Consider the following 25,921-nt stretch of genomic DNA (forward strand, 5'->3'; position numbering starts at 1 on the left):
AAACCTATTAATTAGCTTCAAAACAAAAATGGTTTGGTTAAAACTGAACAGAATATGGTGCAGAGGCGATTATGTGAGTAAGACTAATATAGAAAAGGAGGTGTGTGGGAGTTTACCTGCATGTAAACAAATAGACATACTGTAAGTGACAATGTCTGTGTAGGAGGTGAGTGATTGAGGGTGAATGGGTCTGTGTTTCTATATTTGTCTTCATGCGTCAGAATGAGGTTTTAAAATACCTGAAGCATTGAAAGTGACCCACCTACCTGTTTAAGGCATCTGTGTCCCTGTTCAAAAAGTCTGTGTGTGAGAGACAAATGTATGACCATGAAGCATGACCTTCCAAAAATCATGGACCCCCAAACCCCCATTTTCCCATAACTGACTGTTCATTTGGCTGCTTTAATACCTTCACATTTCACTCTCTGATTTCCTCCCTCTGACATATTGATCCTGTCTAGGTCATCCGCTCTGCTTGCTCTCCATCTCTTCTCCTCCCCTTTTCCCTCCCTCTCTCTTCTTTCTGACCCAAATTCCCCCATCAGATCCTCATCAAACTCCCCTCGTCCCTGGGGAGGCGAGTGTGAAAAACCTCATTACCAAACGTCAATAACACTGGATTAGTCTAAAACACACTGTGATGCCATGTGATACATGTGTGAAACCTCTCCCCCGGCAGTGGCCGATTTATCCTCACATTACATCAACCTGCTTGTGTCCACTATGATAGGAAAAAAACAAGCTCTTCACACATCCTCATCTCTTTCTCTCTCCCCATCCCTCCCCCACTCAGGACTATCACTATGTGGCACAATGTCTCCCCCTAAAGGGAAACGGAGAAGAAGCCTGTAACTGGAGGAGTGGAATCGCAGCCTACAACGCATTACAGATGTAAGAGAGAGGAGACACTGATTTCCAAACTGATTCGAGACTAAGAAAGGCTCGAACTGTCTGATCCAAATTGAGCCTCCTGTCAATCATGTCTGCCTACCCAACCAACAGTAGATACTATCAGTAGAACTCAAATGCACAAGAACAATACAAACCGCTTAGTTGAATCTTGAAGGCCCAGTGCAGTCAGCAATGTGATTTTCCTGTGTTTTCTATACATTTCCACACTATAAAAGGTTGGAATAATACTGTGAAATTGTGAATAATTACCTTTTAATGTAAGAGCTGTTTGAAAATGCCGGCTGAAATTTCAGCCTGTTTTGGTGGGACGGAGTTTTAGCCTGCCTGAATAGATCAATAAGAAAGAGTTCCAAACCTGATTTTAATTTTTCCCCTCCCCACTCAGACCACTCCCAGACAGTCCTAGCAAGATTATTGCTTGAGAAATTGTTTGTTTCTTTTTGACCATTTTAATTAAAAACAATCACAGTAAGGTACTTAATTGTTACCCAGAAATGATTTCATATTAGCTGCATTGGACCTATAGCCTGGTGCACCAGGCTATGGCCCGCCACGTGACCGGTCTAAACCAGTGATGGCGCAATGCCTTGCTCAAATCAAACTAGTATCTGCGCCACCACAGATAAGTCATGCAAGGCAGCATGATGGCTCTTTTAGAAACATATATCATATGGCTGGGAGGGAGGGAGGAAGCATGATGGCTCTTTTAGAAACATATATCATATGGCTGGGAGGGAGGCAGAAGGACGGATCATTTAGAAACATATATCATATGGCTGGGAGGGAGGGAGGGAGGCAGAAGGACGGATCATTCAGAAACATATATCATATGGCTGGGAGGGAGGCAGAAGGACGGATCATTTAGAAACATATAGCATATGGCTGGGAGGGAGGCAGAAGGACGGATCATTTAGAAACATATATCATATGGCTGGGAGGGAGGCAGAAGGACGGATCATTTAGAAACATATAGCATATGGCTGGGAGGGAGGCAGAAGGACGGATCATTTAGAAACATATATCATATGGCTGGGAGGGAGGCAGAAGGACGGATCATTTAGAAACATATAGCATATGGCTGGGAGGGAGGGAGGCAGAAGGACGGATCATTTAGAAACATATACCATATGGCTGGGAGGGAGGCAGAAGGACGGATCATTCAGAAACATATACCATATGGCTGGGAGGGAGGCAGAAGGACGGATCATTTAGAAACATATACCATATGGCTGGGAGGGAGGCAGAAGGACGGATCATTTAGAAACATATATCATATGGCTGGGAGAGAGGGAGGCAGAAGGACGGATCATTTAGAAACATATAGCATATGGCTGGGATGGAGGCAGAAGGACGGATCATTTAGAAACATATATCATATGGCTGGGAGGGAGGCAGAAGGACGGATCATTTAGAAACATATATCATATGGCTGGGAGGGAGGGAGGCAGAAGGACGGATCATTTAGAAACATATATCATATGGCTGGGAGGGAGGCAGAAGGACGGATCATTTAGAAACATATAGCATATGGCTGGGAGGGAGGCAGAAGGACGGATCATTTAGAAACATATAGCTGGGAGGGAGGGAGGCAGAAGGACGGATAATTTAGAAACATATACCATATGGCTGGGAGGGAGGCAGAAGGACGGATCATTTAGAAACATATAGCATATGGCTGGGAGGGAGGCAGAAGGACGGATCATTTAGAAACATATATCATATGGCTGGGAGGGAGGCAGAAGGACGGATCATTTAGAAACATATAGCATATGGCTGGGAGGGAGGGAGGCAGAAGGTCAACAGATAAAGCTTTATATGCATGTTTATCAATGGCATGTGAAAATCATTGAATTCTAACTAATTTCTCCACTTGCGTGAACATACCTATCGGAAGTCTTGACAATACCTCTCTTTGTTTTGAGCCGACATCACCATCGGCTTTGAACAGGGCAGCCGGCTCATGCCAGGGAGGCAACCAGGTTACCAAAAGAATGGAATCACTTTGAACCTGGTGCAAACTTCACCCACCCAGTGCCACGGGCCAGTTTAAACAAATTCCCTCCCTATCAGGACAAAGATCAAATCAAATCAAATGTTATTTGTAGACCTTACAGTGAAATGCTTACTTACAAGCCCTTAACCAACAATGCAGTTAATAAAAATATGTGTTAAAGTATTTACTAAAATAAACTGAAGTAAAAAATAAAGAAATAAAAGAAAAATAAAGAAAAAATAACAAATAACAAATAATTAAGGAGCAACAATAAAATAACAGTAGCAAGGCTATATATAGGGGGTACCGGTACAGAGTCAATGTGCAGGGGCACAGGTTAGTCGAGGTAATTTGTACATGTAGGTAGAGATGACTATGCATGGATAATAAACAGAGAGCAGCAGCAGCGTAAAAATGGGGGTGAGAGGGGGGACAATGCAAATAATCTGGGTAGCCATTTGATTAGGAGTCAGGAGTCTTATGGCTTCGGGGTAGAAGCTGTTAAGAAGCCTTTTGGGCCTAAACTTGGCGCTCCGGTACCGCTTGCCATGCGGTAGCAGAGAGAACAGACCATGACTAGGGTGGCTGGAGTCTTTGGCAATTTTTATGGCCTTCCTCTGACACTGCCCGGTATAGAGGTCCTGGATGGCAGGAAGCTCGGCCTCAGTGATGTTCTGGACCGTACGCATTACCCTCTGTAGTGCCTTGTGGTTGGAGGCTGAGCAGTTGCTATACAAGGCGGTGATGCAACCAGTCAGGATGCTCTCGATGGTGCAGCTGTAGAACTTTGAGGATCTGAGGACCAATGCCAAATCTTTTCAGTCTCCTGAGGGGGAATAGGCGTTGTCGTACCCTCTTCACAACTGTCTTGGTGTGTTTGGACCATGTTAGTTTGTTGGTGATGTGGACACCAAGGAACTTGAAGCCCTCAACCTGCTCCACTACAGCCCCGTCGATGAGAATGGGGGCCGTGCTCGGTCCTCCTTTTCCTCTAGTCCACAATCATCTCCTTAGACTTGGTTACGTTGAGGGAGAGGTTGTTGTCCTGGCACCACACTGCAAGGTTAGACCTCCTCTCTATAGGCTGTCTCATTGTTGTCTGTGATCAGGCCTACCACTGTTGTGCCATCGGCAAACTTAGTGATGGTGTTGGAGTCGTGCTTGGCCATGCAGTCCTGGGTGAACAGGGAGTACAGGAGGGGACTGAGCATGCACCCCTGAGGGGCCCCCGTGTTGAGGATCAGCTTGGCAGATGTGTTTTTACCTACCCTTACCACCTGGGGGCGGCCTGTCAGGAAGTTCAGGATCCAGTTGCACAGTGAGGTGTTTAGTCCCAGAGAGAAATAGAGAGATATAAAATCAACACTCAACTAACCAATAGTGGTTTATTATTAGTGAGTAGTGTTATGCACTGTATTATCAAAAACATTATCTGGTCAAAATTGTCAGACAGAAGCAACTCTTAGTCCTTCATTGCTTTACTGGGTGATTGGCAAACTGTGCTCAACATTAAAATGGAACTAATCAGCATGTAATAGTCAGTCAATATAAAAGGCACCATTGAGCAGCTTGAAATGTTGAAATGGTCAAGTTGTCCAGTTTAATTCAGTAAGTCACAAAAAGCGTTGTTGCATTCACTGAGCATATATGTATGCGTTTTGTAAAACGTGGCACCACATTCATATATCTTTTTCATTGTTTCACTGTAGTCATCAATCATTATCCAACAGCACTTTCCATTTAGCTAATTCATTCAATATGCCCTTGTTTATTGTACCACATGAATTGTGCCTTTGAATTGGACCCTACCTACAGTAGTATCAACTTTGCCAACCGCTAGAGAAATGCCACACTAACATTCATGATACATCCTCCTTCCGGGTCTGACATGCGCTCACACACAACACATGCTGCCTCTTTGCTCCATTTAGACTTTAGACAGGTTGCGTCTCTTGTGGCATCCTATCCCCTACATAATGCACTGAAGTGAATAGGGTGCTATTTAGGACACACCCTTACAACCACATGGGATCTGTACGATCTGTACGATGTTCCATTTACTACAACACAATGCAAGGCTTCTGGTGCTAGCATCAACATTAGCTGTGATAAAGGCACTACTTTATTCTGCACTGTATGGATAAACACACATTAAAAAAATATACTTTATTGGCTTAATGTCATGTGAGTACATCTATAAAGCTAGTTCTAGAGGTAAGTAAAGGCTAATGATTCATTAGTGAAATTAGCTGTGTTTTACAGCTGTCTTGGATGTGCCTGCACATAAGCACCATATAGCATCAGCCTACGCATGTAGTTCACATTTTACCCCTCCCCCCACTAGTGCCTGGGGGAGGATGGCACCCCCTGTCCAGCAGATCTTCCTCCTGAGGAAGAGGTGGAGCTACAGTGATTAGGTCATAAGGCTGATCTCAGGCTTTAGTCTCAAAGGAGAGGGAAAGTGATACAATACCGAGATAAACCAAGAAGAAACATCAACATTCAAAGCTTCACTGCACTGTGTCAGCAGTCTCCTCCCCCTTAGTGGTGTGTTCGCTGTAGTGATTGGACAGCTCAATGTCTGAGTAGGCACTCCCCACCGCCTCCTGCTATTAGTCTGTGGGGTAGTCGGACTGCTCTGACATATGGAAGAATGGAAAGAGGGAAGGGAAGAAAAAAGGTAGTGAGAAGAAGAGAGTTGATATGGGTAATAAAAGAGTGAGGTACAAGTACAACCGGAGGGAGGAAGGAAAGAGAAAGAGTAAGTAAGTACAGGAACTGTAACAAAACGCCACTCTAGTCATAGCTGCATGTTCATCATCATTTAACCAACCACTTCCGTGGCTCTGCTCTGCGGCAGCATAAACACAACCCATCTCACAGAGCCCAAACAATGTTCAACAATAACAAGGAAGGAGGAAGACAAAAATAAAATTCTATTTTATTTTCCCCAGGACAGCAATGTACAGGAGGCAGCGAGCCAATCCCATGAAAGAGAGACGAGAGGGGGGTCAAAAGCTAGTAGAGCGGCACTAAAAACATAAATATTAAACTACTCCAGCTGTGATGGCAACAGAAAAGTAAACAGCTAGCTAGCTACTGGCTCGCAGCCTCTTCCCAGCTGGCAAAATAAAATACTTTTTACAAAGTTGTGAAAGTTTTGCTGTGAGGTTGTGAAAACAGGATGGCACTTTTGTTGCCAAATAGCTAAGGTCTCAGAGGTCATTTGGTATTGTGGTCTTGTTGTTGCCTACACCTTGTGATGCCTGTTGCACCTCCATGACCTCCACAGCACTATGCTGCTCTATGTGCAGATAAGATCATGTAGCAGTCTCACCGTCTACCAGAGCAGGTTTGGCCAGCTCGATGCGGGACACGATCTCAGCCAGGTCAGTGAAGGAGGCGTTGGGACAGGTCACAGGTCCCTGCAGGACACATGGGACAGACAGTGCACAGGTATATTAGAATAGAGGCTTCATACAGAAATCATTCAAAACAATCGCATTAAAATACACAATTTTACAATATCTAGTCATATATAGAGCAATACTTTAAAAACAGCATCATCAAAACTCTGTAAATGTCTGCCATTCCATCTCTAATAGTGAGTAAGGCTTTTCTTCATTTTAATACTCCCTCCCTGATCCTCCCCTCCCTCCCTGATCCTCTCCCTCACTCCCTCACTCCCTGATACTCCCTCCCTGATCCTCCCTGAGATTCTCCCTCAATCCCTGATCCTCCCCTCACTCCCTGATCCTCTCCCTCACTCCCTCACTCCCTGATACTCCCTCCCTGATCCTCCCTGAGATTCTCCCTCAATCCCTGATCCTCCCCTCACTCCCTGATCCTCTCCCTCACTCCCTCACTCCCTGATACTCCCTCCCTGATCCTCCCTGAGATTCTCCCTCAATCCCTGATCCTCCCCTCACTCCCTGATCCTCTCCCTCACTCCCTCACTCCCTGATACTCCCTCCCTGATTCTCCCTGATCCTCCCCTCACTCCCTCACTCCCTGATACTCCCTCCCTGATCCTCCCTGATCCTCCCCTCACTCCCTGATCCTCTCCCTCACTCCCTGATCCTCCCCTCACTTCCTGATCCTCTCCCTCACTCCCTGATTCTCCCTGATCCTTTCCCCTCGCTGATACTCCCTCCCTGATCCTCTCCCTCACTCCCTGATCCTCCCTGATCCTCTCCCTCACTCCCTCACTTCCTGATACTCCCTCCCTGATCCTCCCTGATCCTCCCCTCACTCCCTGATCCTCTCCCTCACTCCCTGATCCTCTCCCTCACTCCCTGATCCTCCCTGATACCCCCCCTCGCTGATACTCCCTCCCTGATCCTCCCCTCACTCCCTGATCCTCTCCCTCAATCCCTGATCCTCTCCCTCACTCCCTTATCCTCTCCCTCACTCCCTCACTCCCTGATACTCCCTCCCTGATCCTCCCCTCACTCCCTGATCCTCTCCCTCACTCCCTGATCCTCCCTGATCCTCTCCCTCAATCCCTGATCCTCTCCCTCACTCCCTGATCCTCGCTGATACCCCCCCCCTCGCTGATACTCTCTCCCTCACATTGTTGTTGCTGTGTGTGTTACGAGACTCCTCCTGGTGGTGGTCCTACAGCATGTTCTCCACCACTCCACTGCGAATCCACACATCAAACACAGTGTTGCCATGCTGGTAACCCACCTCCTGCAGGACACACACATCATTCTCACACACAAACAATATATACAAGGCTGAATCTAATGTAGCTAATCTCAGGCAATCCTTGAAAACCTTTTCACACTTTTGACTGAGGAGGAGGAAAGATAGATGAATGGTGAAGTGTGAAGAAGTGAGGTCTACAGTCAGAGGGAGAGCAAGAAGAAGCAAAAAAGAGACTGAATGACAGACCAACTCCCCATGTCGAAGACAAAGAGTGAGACTCACAGTGATCTTGTCGAACTTGCCAAACTCCAGTGTGCGGTATCGGTTTATGGGCGGTCTGATGTACTCACAGTAGTCACTGCTCTTCACTGATGCACACAACACACGTAGGGCAGCCATATCTACAGGGGTCAAAGGTCAAATACCACCCTGACAACTGAACTGTGCTCATACCTCCAGTGTCTTATTGCTGTGTCCCAAATGACACCCTATTCCTTATAGTGCACTACTTTTGAAAAGAGCAAAAACAGTGCACTAAATAGGGAACAGGGTACAATTTGGGACACATCCTAAGTAATCCTATACATTCCGACTAATTATTTTTTTAAATGGCATGTATATTCTTAGTAAACAAAAACATACTTTCACTCCGATATGAACCCAATATCAAGTCATAGAAATGAATTGCAAATTAGCACAAGCCATTAAAGGTGTATTAATAAAATATATTTTGGTTTACACAGTACCTGAGGCTGTAGTCCTATACAGTGCTGTGAGAGAGGCTCACATTCATTCACTTTCTCTGCCAGTTAGTTCCAAGACTAACTCCAGCTGTGCTGTGAAGGTTTCTCTTCCTCACCAATCTGCTTGCCCTTGAACACTGTGTAAATGCTGGAGTTGAAGGCAGCGCCAGAGAACATAGAAGTGATGGGGTAGGTCAGGTCCAGCACCTTTTCTTATGTCATCTCCTGCAACACACCGTCAAAAAGACTGGGAACAAATCGATGAGAACCCTTATAATTCACCTTTAATTTTACCACTTTGTCCCATTGAAGTCACAAGACTTCTTAGACCATCCTGGCCAAAATGTAAACACTTGCCAACAGGCGACAGTTAAAGGTTGAGTGAAGATCAAATTAATATTTCTAAATTTGTCTTTCCTGGATTCCTTGTGTCCTCTCTCCTTGCCTCCTTCTCAAGGTATTTTGGACAAAAATATCCAATCTCCCTCTCCTTTGACTTTTTCTTCCAATGCATTTTGAGAAGGAGGCGAGGACGGAGGACGCAATGAATCGAGGAAAGAAGAACTGAGAAAGAGACTAGATGAGGTGTTGTGGTTCCTCTCACCATGGCCCACTCTCGTGCCCTCTTTCTCATGCGGCTGTGGTCCTCTGCGTACAGCGCCCCCATCAGGGAGCCGATGGAAACTCCACCCACCAGGTCCACAGGGATCCCTGCCTCACTCAGAGCAGAGCGAGAGCGAGAGTGAGAGAGACTCCCTCATCAAACTTAACCTCTCTTGGGGAGGTGGGACGCTAGCGTGAATCAGCACTACAATTTACAAAACTACTCATCATAAACGTTGATAAAAAATGTAACTGTTATTCAAAGAATTATAGATGAACATCTCCTTTATGCAACCACTGTGACAGATTTAAAAAAAGCTTCACGGGGAAAGCACACTTTGCAATAATCTGAGTACTGCGCTCAGAAAATGACATCAAGCAATACAGATACCCGCCATTTTGGAGTCATCTAAAATCATAAATAGCATTAGAAATATTCACTTACCTTTGATGATCTTCATCAGAAGGCACTTCCAGGAATCCCAGGTCCACAATAAATGTTGTTTTGTTCGATAAAGTCCATAATTTATGTCCAAATAGCTCCTTGTTGTTTGCGCGTTCAGTAAGCTACTCCAAGTGTAGGAAGCGCGGCCAAAATGTCACGACGAAAAGTAAAAAAAATTATATTTACGTTCGTTTAAACATGTCAAACGTTGTATAGCATCAATCTTTAGGGCCTTTTTATCTTAGAACTTCAATAATATTCCAACCGGATTATTCCAATGTCTTGAAAAACGTTTTGGAACACAGCTACCCCTCATGTGAACGCGTGCCAATGAACTCATGTGCTTTCCTGAGTCAACAACTTCCAACTTCCTTTGTTGGCTCTCTGTTCACCATAGACGCCTCACACAACTTTCTAAAGACTGTTGACATCTAGTGGAAGCCTTAGGAAGTGCAAAATGAACCCTAAGTCACTGTGTGTTAGATAGGCAATCACTTGAAAAAACTCCAGCCTCAGATCCTCCACATCCTGGTTGGATTTTTTCTCAGGTTTTTGCCTGCCATATGAGTTCTGTTATACTCACAGACATCATTCAAACAGTTTTAGAAACTTCAGAGTGTTTTCTATCCAAATATACTAATAACATGCATATTATAGTTCCTGGGCCCGAGTAGTAGGCCGTTTAATTTGGGTATGTTTTTCGTCCGGCCGTGAAAATACTGCCCCCTACCCAAGAGGGGTTAAAGGAATGTGGATCGACGTAATGTCTCGGCTTTCATCATGTTTGTGGTTCTGATGACTAACCAGTCTCTGCAGCGTTCCCTGTATCTGGCAGGTGTAAAAACAGATTGCAGTGCAGATGTTTTGAAATGGTTTCACACAACAGACTCACAACTCATCTCTACTAATGTTCACTGTTAGTGATTGTAACTGCCAAGTAAACATCTTGTTTTACATCACCACATATGTCAAAACTAGTACCACACCACTTCACAAGGGGAACAAGACTCATAGTTCAAGGCATTTAACAAAACAGAAGAGAGAGAGACAAGAGGAACCAACCTTGAAACATCTGAACACAACACAAAAACAGCACAAACAGAAGGAGAAGAGAGAGGAGAGACATGAGAACAAGATACAATTAAAAGAGCGAGAAATGACATGTGGAAGCAGTCAGTTATTTGAGTGCATCATGGTATGACTTCACAGAAATGACTAGTGACTATATATAGTGCTTAGTGATGTCAGTGATGTAGAAGTCAGAGATCAGGAGTCATTGGGTCGTACCTGGCTCCTCCTCCCCCATATGAGGGCGATGGCATCAGCACCCTGGGCAGACGGGAAAAGTCTGAATGGCGGTCAGCTAGCTTTTGGAACACAAGCTAGAACATCTCTATCTGTAGAAGAGAGACAGACACTCAGAAGAGCTTAACACACTAGTTCCTAAATGGTTGGACACTAGAAATAACAGTGGGGTTACCTGGCAATTCTACCTTCGTTATGGGTGGTGTCTGATTGTGCAGTTTTGGCAGATCAGATGTGTGTGTTTGCGTGTGTGTGCATACCAGTTTGGGCCAAGACCCGGCGTGGGCAGGAGAGGTGCAGGTGTCTGGAGATCCAGCTCCTCATGTTGAGCCACTCCACAGTGCCCTGGAGTGGTGGGCCATCTTCCCTGTGTAACAACACCAGCTGCTTCTGGGCCCTCACCGCACTGCCCTCCAGCATCTGCTCCAACTACAGGGTCAAAGAGAAAAGGTCAACTAGAGAATAAAAGGTCAGCGAGAGGTCAGACAAAGGGAAGTAGGGCACAGTTTATCTAAAACTATACAAACAGATGTATAATGCATACAACAGACTGTACGCCCATTTCTGTATATGAGAATAACATTCAACAGGCATAGTAGGCACATAATACAGTGCATTCGGGAAGTATTCAGACCCCTTCCCTTTTTCCACATTTTGTTACGTTACAGCCTTATTCTAAAATAGATTAAATACATTACAGCCTTATTCTAAAATATATACAATATTTTTCCCCCCTCAATCTACACACAATATCACATAATGACAATGCAAAACAAGTTTAGACATTTAGCAAATATATCAAATGTAAAAAACAGAAAACGTTATTTACATAAGAATTCAGAACCTTTGCTATGAGACTCGAAATTGAGCTCAGGTGCATCCTGTTTCCATTGGTCATCCTTGAGAGTCCACCTTTGGTAAATTCAATTGATTGGACAAGATTTGGAGAGGCACACAACCTGTCTATATAAGGTCCCACAGTTGACAGTGCATGTCAGAGAAAAAAACAAGCCATGAGGTCGAAGGAATTGTCTGTAGAACTACGAGACAGGATTTTGTCGAGGCACAGATCTGGGGAAGGGTACCAAAAAATGACCTATGCATTGAAGGTCCCCAAGATCACAGTTGCCTCCATCATTCTTAAATGGAAGAAGTTTGGAACCACCAAGATTCTTCCTAGTGCTGGCCGCCCGGCCAAACTGAGCAACCGGTGAAGAAGGGTCCTGGTTAGGGAGGTGACCAAGAACCCGATGGTCACTCTGATGGTTCTCCAGAGTTCCTCAGTGGAGATGGTAGAACCTTCCAGAAGGACAACCATTTCTGCAGCACTCCACCAATCAGGACTTTATGGTAGAGTGGCCAGACAGAAGCCACTCCTCAGTAAAAAGCACAAGACAGCCCGCTTGGAGGTTGACAAAAGTCAGCTAAAGAACTCTGACCATAAGAAACAAGATTCTCTGGTCTGAAGAAACCAAGATTGAACTCTTTCGCCTGAATGCCATGTGTCACGTCTGGAGGAAACCTGGCACCACCCTTACGGTGAAGCATGGTGGTGGCAGCATCATGCTGTGGGGAGGTTTTTCAGAGGCAGGGACTGGGAGACTAGTCAGGATCGAGGGAAAGATGAACAGAGCACAGTACACAGAGAGCCTTGGTGAAAACCTGCTCCTGAGTGCTCAGGACCTCAGACTGTGGCTAAGGTTTACCTTCCAACAGGACAACGACCCTAAGCACAGAGCCAAGACAACGCAGGAGTGGCTTCGGGACAAGTCTCTGAATGTCCTTGACTGGCCCAGCCAGAGCCCGGGCTTGAACCCGATCGAACATCTCTGCAGATACCTGAAAATAGCTGTGCAGCAACTCTCCCCATCCAACCTGACAGAGCTTGAGAGGATCTGCAGAGAAGAATGGGATAAACTCCTCAAATACAGGTGTACCAAGCATGTGGTGTCATACCCAAGAACATTTAAAGCTGTAATCACTGCCAACGGTGCTTCAACAAAGTATTGAGTAAAGGGTCTGAAAACTTATGTAAATCTGATATAAACCTGTTTTTGCTTTGTCATTATGGGTATTGTGTGTAGATTGATGAGGGGAAAAAACGATTTAATCAATTTTAGAATAAGGCTGTAACGTAACAAAATGTGGAAAAATTCAAGGGATCTGAATACTCTCCGAATGCATTGTTTATAGGCACACTTTATGCAGAAAGACAACCTTTTGAACCACAATAAAAGCTACAGTAGCAGTTAGGCAGAGAAGAGATTATTACACAATAATATCGAGCCACTTGAGTCTGTCTGTGTGTGGTTGGTATTTTTCTCCATCTCAGTCGATATCATATCAGGGATAAGTGGTCAGTGAGGTCGACCCTGCCACCAAGCCCCAGACACACTGTATGATCGACCATTAGGTTCTTTAGCACCAGGTCTCATTCTGTGTCTCAAATTACACCCTATTCCCTACATAGTGAACTACTTTTGACCAGTGCCTTTAGGGTTCTGGTGCCACTTGGGATGGAAACCCAGTGTTTGAACTGATGAGGGAGGGTGAAAAAATACAATCAAACAGAAGCTATGAATCATTCTGCTGCTTGAGCAAATATTGATTGACGTCTCTCCAGTTCAGTCTACACTTCCATTCTTTTACTTTTTTCCACCTGACCGATTTAGACCCCTTTTCCCTTCCCCCCACAACCCACTCTACCTTTTCATTCTCTCCCTTTCACCACCCCCACTTCTCTGAGGTTGAGAAACATACCATGCATTGTAGCTTTGGCCATTGAGCCTGTTGAAACCCACATCAAACACATGATTAAAGAACCTAATGATCTGCACTAAACTTAATCCCACATCCTCTGCCAAGCTCCATGCTAACCTCTCCCCAAGCACCATGCTAGCACGCTAAGCTAGCTAACCGCCCCCCAGCACCATGCTAATACGCTAAGCTAGCTAACCTCTCCCCAAGCACCATGCTAACACGCTAAGCTAGCTAACCTCTTCTAAAGCCAATGCTAGTTTTGCAATGAAAACTATTGTTTCTATTGGACAAATTCAGGTAGGTTATTTCCTGTTTTGTTTGTTGGTCTGTCTCTTGCTCACTGTCTGCCATTATGTCTGTCTCTGTCAGTCTGTCAGACAGACAAACATAACGACACAGAGAGCTTCCTACCTGAATTTGTCCAATAGAAACGCTTGTTTTAAATGCAAAGCAATTTCCGTTACTGAACGTTTTGCAACTCTTTGCTACGTGGTGCACTAATGACTCCACTTATGACTCCACCAAGGGCCAGGGTCTGATACCAACATAGGCTGGTCTTCTAGGCCAGGGTTTCCCAAACTCGGTCCTGGGGCCCCACCTGGGTGTACATTTAATTTTTTGCCCTAGCACTACACAGCTGATTCAAATGATCAAAGCTTGATGAGGAGTTGGTTGTTTGAATTAGATGTGTAGTGCTAGGGTAAGAATCTATGGAAAGGCAACACTGCTGAACTGCACTATCCAGACAGCCTTGAAGTGACATGATGAAGAGAGGAGAATTGTGTATGTGTGTCTGTAAGAGAGAAAGAGAGTGTGTGTATGTGTGTGTGCACATGCAAGGTGTGTGTGCAAGGTGTGTGTGTACAGTGCATTCGGAAAGTATTCAGACCCCTGGACTTTTTCCACATTTTGTTACGTTACAGCCTTATTCTGAACTCGATTATATCGTTTTTTTCCTCATCAATATACACACAATAGCCCATAATGACAAAGCAAAAACAGGTTTAGAAATGTGTGTACATTTATAAAGAATTAAAAACTGAAAGAGCACATTTACATAAGTATTCAGAACTTTGTTGAAACATCTTTGACAACGATTACAGCCTTGAGTCTGCTTGGGGATTACGCTACAAGCTTGGCAGACCTGTAATTTGTGGTGTTTCGCCCATTCTTCTCTGCAGACCTCTCAAGCTCTGTCAGGTGGAATGGGGAGAGTCACTTCACAGCTATTTTCAGGTCTCTCCAGAGATGTTCGATCGTGTTCAAGCCCGGGCTCTGGCTGTGCCACTCAAGGACATTCAGAGACTTGTCCCGAAGCCACTCCTGGGTTGTCTTGGCTGTGTGCTTAGGGTCGTTGTCCAGTTGGATGGTGAACCTTCGCCCCAGTCTGAAGTCCTGAGCACTCTGGAGCAGGTTTTCACCAAGGATCTCTCTGTACATTGCTCCGTTCATCTTTCCCTCAATCCTGACTAGTTTCCCAGTCCCTGCTGCTGAAAAACATCTCCACAGCATTCTCCTGCCACCACCATGCTTCATCGTAGGGATGGTGCCAGGCTTCCTCCAGACATGATGCTTGGCATTCAGGCGAAAGAGTTCAATCTTGGTTTCATCAGACCAAAGAATCTTGTTTCTCATGGTCTGAGGGACCTTTAGGTGCCTTTTGGCAAACTCCAAGCGTGAGTGACCATCGGGTTCTTGGTCACCTCCCTGACCAAGGCCCTTCTCCCCCGACTGCTCAGTTTGGCCCGGGCGGCCAGCTCTAGTGTCACGCCCTGACCATAGAGAGCCTTTTATTCTCCTTGTTGGTTAGGTCGGGGTGTGACTAGGGTGGGTTATCTAGGTTGTTTTTCTATGTTGGCCTGGTATGGTTCCCAATCAGAGGCAGCTGTTTACCGTTGTCTATGATTGGGGATCATATTTAGGCAGCCATTTCCCCACTGTGTTTTGTGGGATCTTATTTTGAGTAAGTGCATGTAGCAACTCTGTCGTCACGGTTTGTTGTTTGTTTCCTTTTGTTTTGTGAGTTTCTTTAAATAAAAGATGTGGAACTCAGAGCACGCTGCACCTTGGTCCATCTCTACACACAATCGTGACATCTAGGAAGAATCTTGGTGGTTCCAAACTTCTTCCATATAGGAATGATGGAGGCCACTGTGTTCTTGGGGAACTTCAATGCTGCAGAAATATTTTGGTACCCTTCCCCAGATCTGTGCCTCGACACAATCCTGTCTCGGAGCTCTATAGACAATTCCTTTGACCATATGGCTTGGTTTTTGCTCTGACATGCACTGTCAACTGTGAGACCTGATATAGACAGGTGTGTGCCTTTCCAAATCATGCCCATTCAATTGGATTTTCCACAGGTGGACTCCAATCAAGTTGTAGAAACATCTCAAGGATGATCAATGGAAACAGGATGCAACTGAGCTCAATTTTTGGCCTTTCTCAGGAGTTTTTCCTAGGGAGTTTTTCCCAGCCACCGTGCTTCTTTCACATGCATTGCTTGCTGTTTGGGGTTTTAGGCTGGGTTTCTGTACAGCACTTTGAGATTTCAGCTGATGTACGAAGGGCTATATAAATAAATTTGATTTGATTTGATTTGATTTGAATTTCGAGGATCATAGCAAAGGGTCTGAATACTTCTGTAAATAAGGTATTTTTGTTTTTTCTTTTAATATATTTGCTAAAATTTCTAAAACCCGTTTTCGCTTTATCATTATGGGGTATTGTTTGTTGATGAGGATACATTTTATTTAATCCACTTTAGGCTGTAACATAACAAAATGTGGAAAAAGTAAATTGCACTGTACACTCTTCCTCCCTTCCTCATACACTCTCTGTCTCCCTCTCTCTTATAAACACACACACCACTCTCTCCCACAAACACACATACACTGCTCCCAACTTTTAAAAAGTTAGGCATCAAACAAAATTTAAGGAGCACCAGAAATAAATAGATTTATATAGTTTAGGCTTACTTAAGGCCTATATGAATCCTGCATTTGAAGCACATCTCAATCAAATTTGCCTCGATTTACTGTCAAGTTACCAGATTGTTAGCTAGCTATGTAACATGACTGAACACGTTTTTTTGTTATCAAACCAAGAATTAGCCACCCAGGATTAGTTTAAAATGGCCCGCGACATTCTTTGTGAAATTACATAAAATGTGCGCGAATCCCGATAGAATGAATAAAAAAGCATCTCCGGTAATATAAGTCATGTTTTTAACCATTTAGGCTAGGAACAAGATGTTTTCTTTGCTGGAAAGCTGCAAGCATGGCTGTCGTGAGGTGGTGCTCCCTTTTCCCTCTCTGGCACTCAGAGGCTGCATGACAGTGAACTGGTAAAGTCTACACAGGCTGGTCTGTGCTCTTGGTTATAACAGGCGATGAAATGATACAATGTATCAACTTTACTCATGCTGCTCCAATGTGACAAATGTACAAATCTAACAACAGAAAACTCATCAGGGTCTGCATCCCCACTCACCATCACAGCTAAATTATATTTTAAACTAATGGAGGAAAAGATGCGCATGAAGAGCGGACAGAGAGAACCAGGGTGAGTGAGAGCTGGTAGGGGAAGCAGAGAGAACCAGGTGAGTGAGAGCTGGTAGGGGAAGCGGAGAGAACCAGGTGAGTGAGAGCTGGTAGGGGAAGCGGAGAGAACCAGGTGAGTGAGAGCTGGTAGGGGAAGCGGAGAGAACCAGGTGAGTGAGAGCTGGTAGGGGAAGCGGAGAGAACCAGGTGAGTGAGAGCTGGTAGGGGAAGCGGAGAGAACCAGGGTGAGTGAGAGCTGGTAGGGGAAGCGGAGAGAACCAGGTGAGTGAGAGCTGGTAGGGGAAGCGGAGAGAACCAGGTGAGTGAGAGCTGGTAGGGGAAGCGGAGAGAACCAGGTGAGTGAGAGCTGGTAGGGGAAGCGGAGAGAACCAGGTGAGTGAGAGCTGGTAGGGGAAGCGGAGAGAACCAGGTGAGTGAGAGCTGGTAGGGGAAGCGGAGAGAACCAGGTGAGTGAGAGCTGGTAGGGGAAGCGGAGAGAACCAGGTGAGTGAGAGCTGGTAGGGGAAGCGGAGAGAACCAGGTGAGTGAGAGCTGGTAGGGGAAGCGGAGAGAACCAGGTGAGTGAGAGCTGGTAGGGGAAGCGGAGAGAACCAGGTGAGTGAGAGCTGGTAGGGGAAGCGGAGAGAACCAGGTGAGTGAGAGCTGGTAGGGGAAGCGGAGAGAACCAGGTGAGTGAGAGCTGGTAGGGGAAGCGGAGAGAACCAGGTGAGTGAGAGCTGGTAGGGGAAGCGGAGAGAACCAGGTGAGTGAGAGCTGGTAGGGGAAGCGGAGAGAACCAGGTGAGTGAGAGCTGGTAGGGGAAGCGGAGAGAACCAGGTGAGTGAGAGCTGGTAGGGGAAGCGGAGAGAACCAGGTGAGTGAGAGCTGATAGGGGAAGCGGAGAGACCCAGGTGAGTGAGAGCTGGTAGGGGAAGCGGAGAGAACCAGGTGAGTGAGAGCTGGTAGGGGAAGCGGAGAGAACCAGGTGAGTGAGGGCTGGAAGAGGATGCGGAGGGAACCAGGTGAGTGAGGGCTGGAAGAGGATGCGGAGGGAACCAGGTGAGTGAGGGCTGGAAGAGGATGCGGAGGGAACCAGGTGAGTGAGGGCTGGAAGAGGATGCGGAGAGAACCAGGTGAGTGAGGGCCGGTAGTAGATGTGGCTGGCTGATTACAGCTGCCACATGTGAAATGCGCAAAGTGCGTGAAAGTGAAGTTAATATTATTGGACCTGCGCATACAAAAGACTAGTGGCTGTTGCTTAAATTCAGCAAAACTGATTTTATAAACATTTTATAACAGGTGCCAGAAGATTATTTAGATCGGTCGTGCTGAAGAATTAGGTAGTATCATATGAAATGGGACTACGGTGTTCTAAAATGTTGCTATCATGACGTTTTGGTACCGTGATATTACCGTGGTCCCGATATACCATGCAACACTAATTCGATTACCATATATACTACGTACATATTACTGTATATTATACGTCTATATGGTACTCCCTGTCCGAAACTGCTCACCTGCAGCTTGATGATGCCCAGCAGGTCTGGACGATGGCGCTGACCTTGCTGGGGTGGACGTTGTCAGAGCATCCCTCACAGTCTGTGTAGTGGAACACCGCCAAGGGTGTGTGCTGCATGGTCACACTCTTCTTCAGGATGGACTGGAGGAGAGGTGGGAGGACAGAGAGGGAAGGGGGGGGATTCAGGCATTAGTGAGGCAGACGCAAGCCCAGAGGCAAAGGTATGGGTGACCCAAATGGCACCCTATTCCCTATATGACATGTAGGGAATAGTGTTTAATTTGGGTCACACAGAGTGGTGTAATGGAGAGGGAAGGAAGGAAGAACGGAGGCTCGCCTTATAAATGACAGGGCTGGAGGGGCGTTCGTCTATGGTGACTCTGGCCCGCTCGTATGCCATGTTCAGGTCGTTCCCTGTCACCCCTGCTGAGCAGAGAGAGGTATTGATGGGCATACTGTGCGTGTGAAGCCACAAGGGAATGAAGTTGTGGTACTCTGCAGTGGACAAGCCTACCCGTACCATCAGTGGGCATAAAGATAGAATGAGTTTTCCTAAAGGCGTTGGAGGGACTGTCTTTCCCAGCGTCTGTGTCGGAGCAGGTTTCTGTAGGTGCAGGTGGGGGGGTTGGAGGGGTTGGAGACAGGGTCCTCCTGAAAGTGGGGTCTGCGTGGGATCCTGACTAGACTCCCCTCTCCTACCACCCCAGTAACCGTCACAAAGGGGACCGCCTGACACTCCTGTCAATCAAAGATGCAAAGATGTTGCACTATTTTACATCATATCAACCTAATCGTGCATTAAGCAACATTAGAGAATACAATATGAGGTGGGTGAAGGAAGGGCCTCCCAAGTGGTGCAGTGGTACAAGGCACTGCATCGCAGTGCTAGCTGTGCCACTAGAGATTCTGGGTTTGAGTCCATGCTAGAGTAAGGGCCTCCCAAGTGGTGCAGTGGTACAAGGCACTGCATCGCAGTGCTAGCTGTGCCACTAGAGATTCTGGGTTTGAGTCCATGCTAGAGTAAGGGCCTCCCAAGTGGTGCAGTGGTATAAGGCACTGCATCACAGTGCTAGCTGTGCCACTAGAGATTCTGGGTTTGAGTCCATGCTTTGTCGCAGCCGGCCGTGACCGGGAGATCCATGGGGCGGCACACAATTGGCCCAGCGACTCCTGTGGTGGGCCGGGTGCAGTGCACACTGACACAGTTGCCAGGTGTACGGTGTTTCCTCTGACACATTGGTGTGGCTGGCTTCTGGGTTAAGTAGGCATTGTGTCAAGAAGCAGTGCGGCTTGGTTGGGTTGTGTTTTGGAGGACGCACGGCTCTCGACCTTCGCCTCTCCCGAGTCCGTACGGGAGTTGCAGCGATGAGACAAGACTGTAACTACCAATGGGGAGAAAAAACACATATAAAAAAGAATACTAGAGGAAGTTAAATCAGAACGACAGAATTCAATTGTAAAATAAAGTGGCTGTTAAAGAAGATGGGTCGGGGGGTCTGAGTGAAGACTTCCAATCTCGCTCTGTGATGGAGAACAATAAAGCTTTAACACTGATGGAAGATTAGTGGCAAGTGGGTTTAAAAGTTACTGTCCTTTATATGATTTATAGAGGCTCGTGATCCATATTATTCATTTTCACTGAGCTTTAAGACTCGGGAAGATGTCGGGATAGAGGATAGAGCTATGATGCTGGGCTTAATTGTGTGTGAAATTAGGTTGTGTGTGTGCACGATGTCGCTGGAGTGTGTACTCTACTGTGTAAGTGTGTGTATCACCGGGTTGAAGAGCTCTGTGGTCAGGCCCAGGTAGTTATGTAAGGGCAGGAAGCTCACTCTCTGGAGTTGCACCATGATTATCTGGGACACACACACCAACGTGGATCAAACACCACTACACAACAATGGCTGTAATACAGCCACAACAGCACTATTATTCAGAACAATCAGGGTGTACTTTCAACTCAGGTTAGGCAGAATTTCCATCCTTGGGTGTCTCCCAAATGGCACCCTATTTCCTACATAGTGCACTACTTTCGACTAGGGCCCATAGGGAATAGGGTGCAATTTGAGACGCAGACATTGCCATTAGGGGGTCTCATCCAAACAGTTCTGTTTGTTTGAATGGGTTTAGAACCAGGCTGAGGGTTGGGGTCATACCTGAATGACGCGCATTAGAGTTTCGGGGTACTACTCAAACACAGAATGGAAGGCTTCACTATCCTGCAGACGCAGGATAGTGAAGCAAGACGCAGCCCGTGCTGACAGCGTCTTATAGGGGGTGGAGTAACCCTGAGGAACACAGGAACCAACCAATCACACAAGGAAGAGATGGAAAATAAGAGAGATAGAGAGCGAAGGAGGGTTAACCAGAGTGACCTAATCTGGTAAAGGAAGATGGAAATAGATTAATGTGGATGGAACACTGAAATAAGAAGAGGAGGATAGAGGGATGAATAGACAGATTGAAAAATAAGCGGGAGAAGAATAGAGAGGGAGCAAAGATGAACAGAGGTATAGCAGTGGAGGGAGGGATGAGCTGAGAGCTGGCTGGATCAAGGACAGGACAGGGAGGAGGGAGAGATGCATGGATGCATGGATCAAGGACAGGACAGGGAGGAGGGAGAGATGCATGGATGCATGGATCAAGGACAGGACAGGGAGGAGGGAGAGATGCATGGATGGGTGGATCAAGGACAGGACAGGGAGGAGGGAGAGATGCATGGATGCATGGATCAAGGACAGGACAGGGAGGAGGGAGAGATGCATGGATGGGTGGATCAAGGACAGGACAGGGAGGAGGGAGAGATGCATGGATGGGTGGATCAAGGACAGGACAGGGAGGAGGGAGAGATGCATGGATGCATGGATCAAGGACAGGACAGGGAGGAGGGAGAGATGCATGGATGGGTGGATCAAGGACAGGACAGGGAGGAGGGAGAGATGCATGGATGGGTGGATCAAGGACAGGACAGGGAGGAGGGAGAGATGCATGGATGGGTGGATCAAGGACAGGACAGGGAGGAGGGAGAGATGCATGGATGGGTGGATCAAGGACAGGACAGGGAGGAGGGAGAGATGCATGGATGCATGGATCAAGGACAGGACAGGGAGGAGGGAGAGATGCATGGATGGGTGAAGTAGTGAGTAGAGGAGAACAGAGGCTGTGTGAGGCGTGTCAGATGAAGCGGAGATATAGTCTCATCCAAAAGGACAGCCAATTCCCTATATAGTGCACTACTTTTGACAACAGCCCTATGGCCAAATGTAGTGCACTATAAAGGGAATAGGGTGCCATTTGGGACGAGACTATATTTCCACTCCATCTGATGTCCAGAATACTGAGTAGGCTATGAACACTGTCCCCCAGGAGCACGTCCTTCTGTACCATCCTGTACCACACACAGAAAGCTAAATTCCCCCAGGAGCACATCCTTCACAACCGGCTCTGTACCATCCTGTACCACACACAGAAAGCTAAATTCCCCCAGGAGCACGCCCTTCACAACCGGCTCTGTACCATCCTGTACCACACACAGAAAGCTAAATTCCCCTAGGTGCACGGAGTGACTCATAAAAATACATCTATGATGTTGACTAAGCAAAAATGTCAGTGGATGCTGGTGTTAGGGTTAAGGCTAGCTCTGAGCGTGTGTACACTGGGTTTCATGGTGTATTCCCAGCAGGTATTCTAGCCTGGTCTTCCGTCTTCGTGGATGCAGTGTTCCAGACGTCCGTCCTGGACCACGTAGATGCTATTGTAATCATCTCCCAGCCGGAACAGCCCCTCCCCTTCATGTAGTTCCACAAGACAATACAGCTCCAGGAACTTTTCAAAGTGGCCAAGCACCCTGAGAGCAGAGGGAGACAACATAGAGTTGCACAGACAACACACACACTGCTACTGGTGTGTGAGAGTGGAGAGTGGAGTTCTGCACGTCAAACTCAGTCAGGTCGGCCTCCAGGTGGGATGGAGGGGGCTCCTTGGGCTGAAGGGTGGGGAGCTCCTTACGGATACGCAGGATCCTAGAACATACACACACATTAGATGGCATAGACTAGTGCGCCCTTCTTAAATGTAATTTCCTCTTTTTTGAGTAGTGGTGTGACAGCCTCTAAAGATGGTAGCCCACCTGCGAGCTATGCTCAGGACTTTGGGTCTCTTCCGAGGGCACTGCTTGGACACTCGAGGTAGAGGACAGAGGGGAGGACAGGGTCTAGGGTCTGGACCTGCATGTGACAGAGAGAGACAGAGAGGGAATCCATGGAAGGAAGGGAATGAAGGGATGAGTTACGAAAGGCACAAAATGCTACTTTGCTCTGCGTTCTAGATGGGAAACATGTAACTAACATTTCTTATCATCAGAAGACAAATCACAGGAGATTCACACTCAATTCCAAGAATTGATACGTAATATTCTGAAATTATAAAGACGTCAGAAATTAATTTCAATTCAAAAGAATGGGAATTAAGGATTGGCATGCTAAACTCCTGGGCCTCTATTCTTAAAGTGTCTCAGAAAATAAATAATTGCTGATTTAGGATCAGGTCCCCGCTGACCATATAATCATATTCATTTGAATTTAAAAAGTTTAACTAATCCTAGATCAGCACTCCTACTCTGAGGCACTTTATGAATACGGGCTCTGATAAATAATGCATGGAATGGAGATGAGTGACTAGGTGAAGAGTCTCTTCCATTTCCCAAGTAAAAGGTAGTATTGTGGTGAATTCAGGAGGAAACACCGACTGGGACTCAATCCTAGGTCCAGTGACTGTCAACCCAACACCTTACGCCAGGAGATCTGACCCTCTTGACGAGCTCGCTAGGTCTTGGGTTAAGGTCGCTACAGTATTCATACCTTTCTGTCAATAGGTTGGTAAGTAGGAGAGTGAACAGATGTGTATCCCAAATGGCACCCTATTCATTGGTGCACTACTTTTGACCAAGGCCTTATGGGACCAGGTCAAAAGTAGTGGCACTATAAAGGGACTAGGGTGCCATATGGAACACACTTTAAGAATTACTAACCTTCCTCATTATCTTCCTGCCGTAGAAGAGCACCGTGTCTCTCTTCCTGAAGCGATAGCGGGGAACAGCCTGCTGTCCACCTTCCAACACAGACACAACATGCTATCAACATAGATAACACCGCTTTTGTGAGCAATAGTGGCTAGTAAACAGAGCGCAAAATACAACTAGGCCTACATAGTATACATAGTATACAGCACAGATGGAATGAATGTCCTGTGAACAAGGATTCTGTGTTCAGGACCAACAGTTATTATTCGCCAATGCTGGTGTGGTCAAATTTCACTCATTGTCCCAGTATGTTTTCAGTGTGTATAATATCAAGTTCAATATCAACTGTGTTCTTGGTCCACATGCTTGTCCCATGAAGCAGGGAGGAAGAGGATGGATGACTGTATATTCTATAGATGAAGAGCACCACAATGCCAATTAAAGACTGCCACCACAGCCCCGATCAGCACGCCAGTCAACTGGACAACAAAACAGGGTTATTACCATGAAGATCCATTAAATTACAGTGTTCTATTCAAATCGCTTTTGCGCAATTTCTTGTCCAATATGAACCAGTTGAAAAAACAGTTTCCTCCTGGCTGTCCCACCACCAATTTACATCACTAGCCAATCAATGTCTCACGCCCTGATCTGTTTCACCTGTCCTTGTGATTGTCTCCACCCCCTCCAGGTGTCGCGTGTTTTCCCCAGTGTATTTATCCCTGTGTTTCCTGTCTCTCTGTGCCAGTTTGTCTTGTATGTTTCCAAGTCAACCAGCGTTTTTCCCGTTCTCCTGCTTTTGCATTCTCCTTTTTCTAGTCCTCCAGGTTTTAACCCTTGCCTGTTTCTGGACTTTGTACCTGCCTGCATGACCTTTCTGCCTGCCTTGACCACAAGCCTGTCTGCCACTCTGTACCTCCTGGACTCTGATCTGGTGTTGACCTTTTTGCCTGTCCACGACAATTCTCTTGCCTACCCCTTTGGATTAATAAACATTATAAGACTCCAACCATCTGCCTCCTGTGTCTGCATTTGTGTCTCGCCTTGTGCCTTGATACAATGCTGCTTCCAGGAAGGGATTTGATTATCTGGCCCGGATTAACATGGTGGGATCAGTTTACGCCAGGTGAAAGGTTATTGGACACTACCCTGTTGTCAGAGCTGGGTATCACTACTCAACCCCTTTCCAATCCCATGGACGTCAAAGCGTTAGATGGGCGCTCTATAGGCAGTCACCCGCAATACAGTTCCTATCAACCTACGAGTGTCAGGGAGCCACAGTGAGTCTATGCAGTTTATGCTCATCAAGTCTCCTCAGGTACCCATGGTGTTGGGGTTTTCATGGCTCCAGCAACACAATCCCCTTATCGACTGGATTGCTGGTGTTATCATGGGCTGGAGCCCCTTCTGCCACACTCATTGCCTGAAGTTGGTGCCGCCTGCCCCGGGACGTTTTCCTAACCTACGATTGTGGGATCGACCTTCGCCCGGACACTACTCCACCCCGGGGGAGGCTGTATTCTCTGTCGGGTCCGGAGACCAAGGTGATGGAAAAGTACATCAAGGACTCCCTGGCCGCAGGGTGTATGCATCCGTGTATCGACTACCGGGGCCTTAATGACATCACGGTTAAAAAACGTTACCCACTACCACTCATTGCCTCAGCGTTCGACCCGGTTCAGGGGGCTACTATTTTCTCTAAGTTGGACCTTCGGAACGCCTACCATCTGGTGTGGATACGGGAAGGAGACAGAGTGAAAGACAGCCTTCAACACTGCAAATACCTGGTGACACCATTCGGACTGACCAATGCTCCTGCTGTATTCCAGGCCCTGGTTAACGACGTTCTCCGACATGTTGAACCGGTTCATGTTCGTCTACCTCGACGACATCCTCGTCTTTTCCCACTCAGCTCAAGAACATGTTCTTCTCGTCCTAAAAGTCCTTCAGCGTCTCCTGGAGAACCAACTTTTTGTTTATAGCATAAAAATGCGAATTCCACCACTCCATCTCCTTCCTAGGATAGATCATTGCTGCAGGTAATGTGCAGATGGATCCTGGCAAGTTGAGAGCATGGTGGATTGACCTCGACCCACTTCCAGAGTGCAGCTGCAACACTTCCTGGGGTTTGCCAATTTCTATCGCCCTTTTATCCGGGGTTACAGCACACTTGCTTCCCCACTTTCAGCACTCACCTCTCCCAAGTTCCTGTTTGCGTAGTCTCCAGCTGCTGACCGGGCGTTCCTGGACCTAAAGCATTGATTCACTACAGCTCCCATATGAATCCATCCTGCTCTGTCCTGTCAGTTCTTGGTGGAGGTCGACGCCTCAAACGTCGGAGTGGGGGCTGTCCTGTCCCAGCGTTCTTCCCAGGACCAAAAGCTGTATCCCTGCGCCTCCTTTTCCCAGTGTCTTAACGCCACTGA

The 25,921-nt window shown here is 46.6% G+C and overlaps 1 protein-coding gene across 1 annotated transcript; it reads right to left on the minus strand.

Moving 5' to 3' along the window:
* Window positions 1–20,625: 20,625 nt before the first annotated feature.
* LOC115160283 (patatin-like phospholipase domain-containing protein 7) lies at window positions 20,626–25,366 on the minus strand. The gene is given in 10 exon segments (XM_075074251.1): window positions 20,626–20,763; window positions 21,782–21,866; window positions 22,173–22,344; window positions 22,379–22,497; window positions 22,605–22,688; window positions 23,485–23,584; window positions 23,842–23,847; window positions 23,898–23,938; window positions 23,940–23,974; window positions 25,280–25,366. Coding segments are annotated over 10 exon segments (867 nt in total).
* Between the last annotated feature and the right edge of the window lie 555 nt (window positions 25,367–25,921).

Source organism: Salmo trutta, chromosome 23, assembly GCF_901001165.1.
Source record: "Salmo trutta chromosome 23, fSalTru1.1, whole genome shotgun sequence".
Lineage (NCBI taxonomy): Eukaryota > Metazoa > Chordata > Actinopteri > Salmoniformes > Salmonidae > Salmo > Salmo trutta.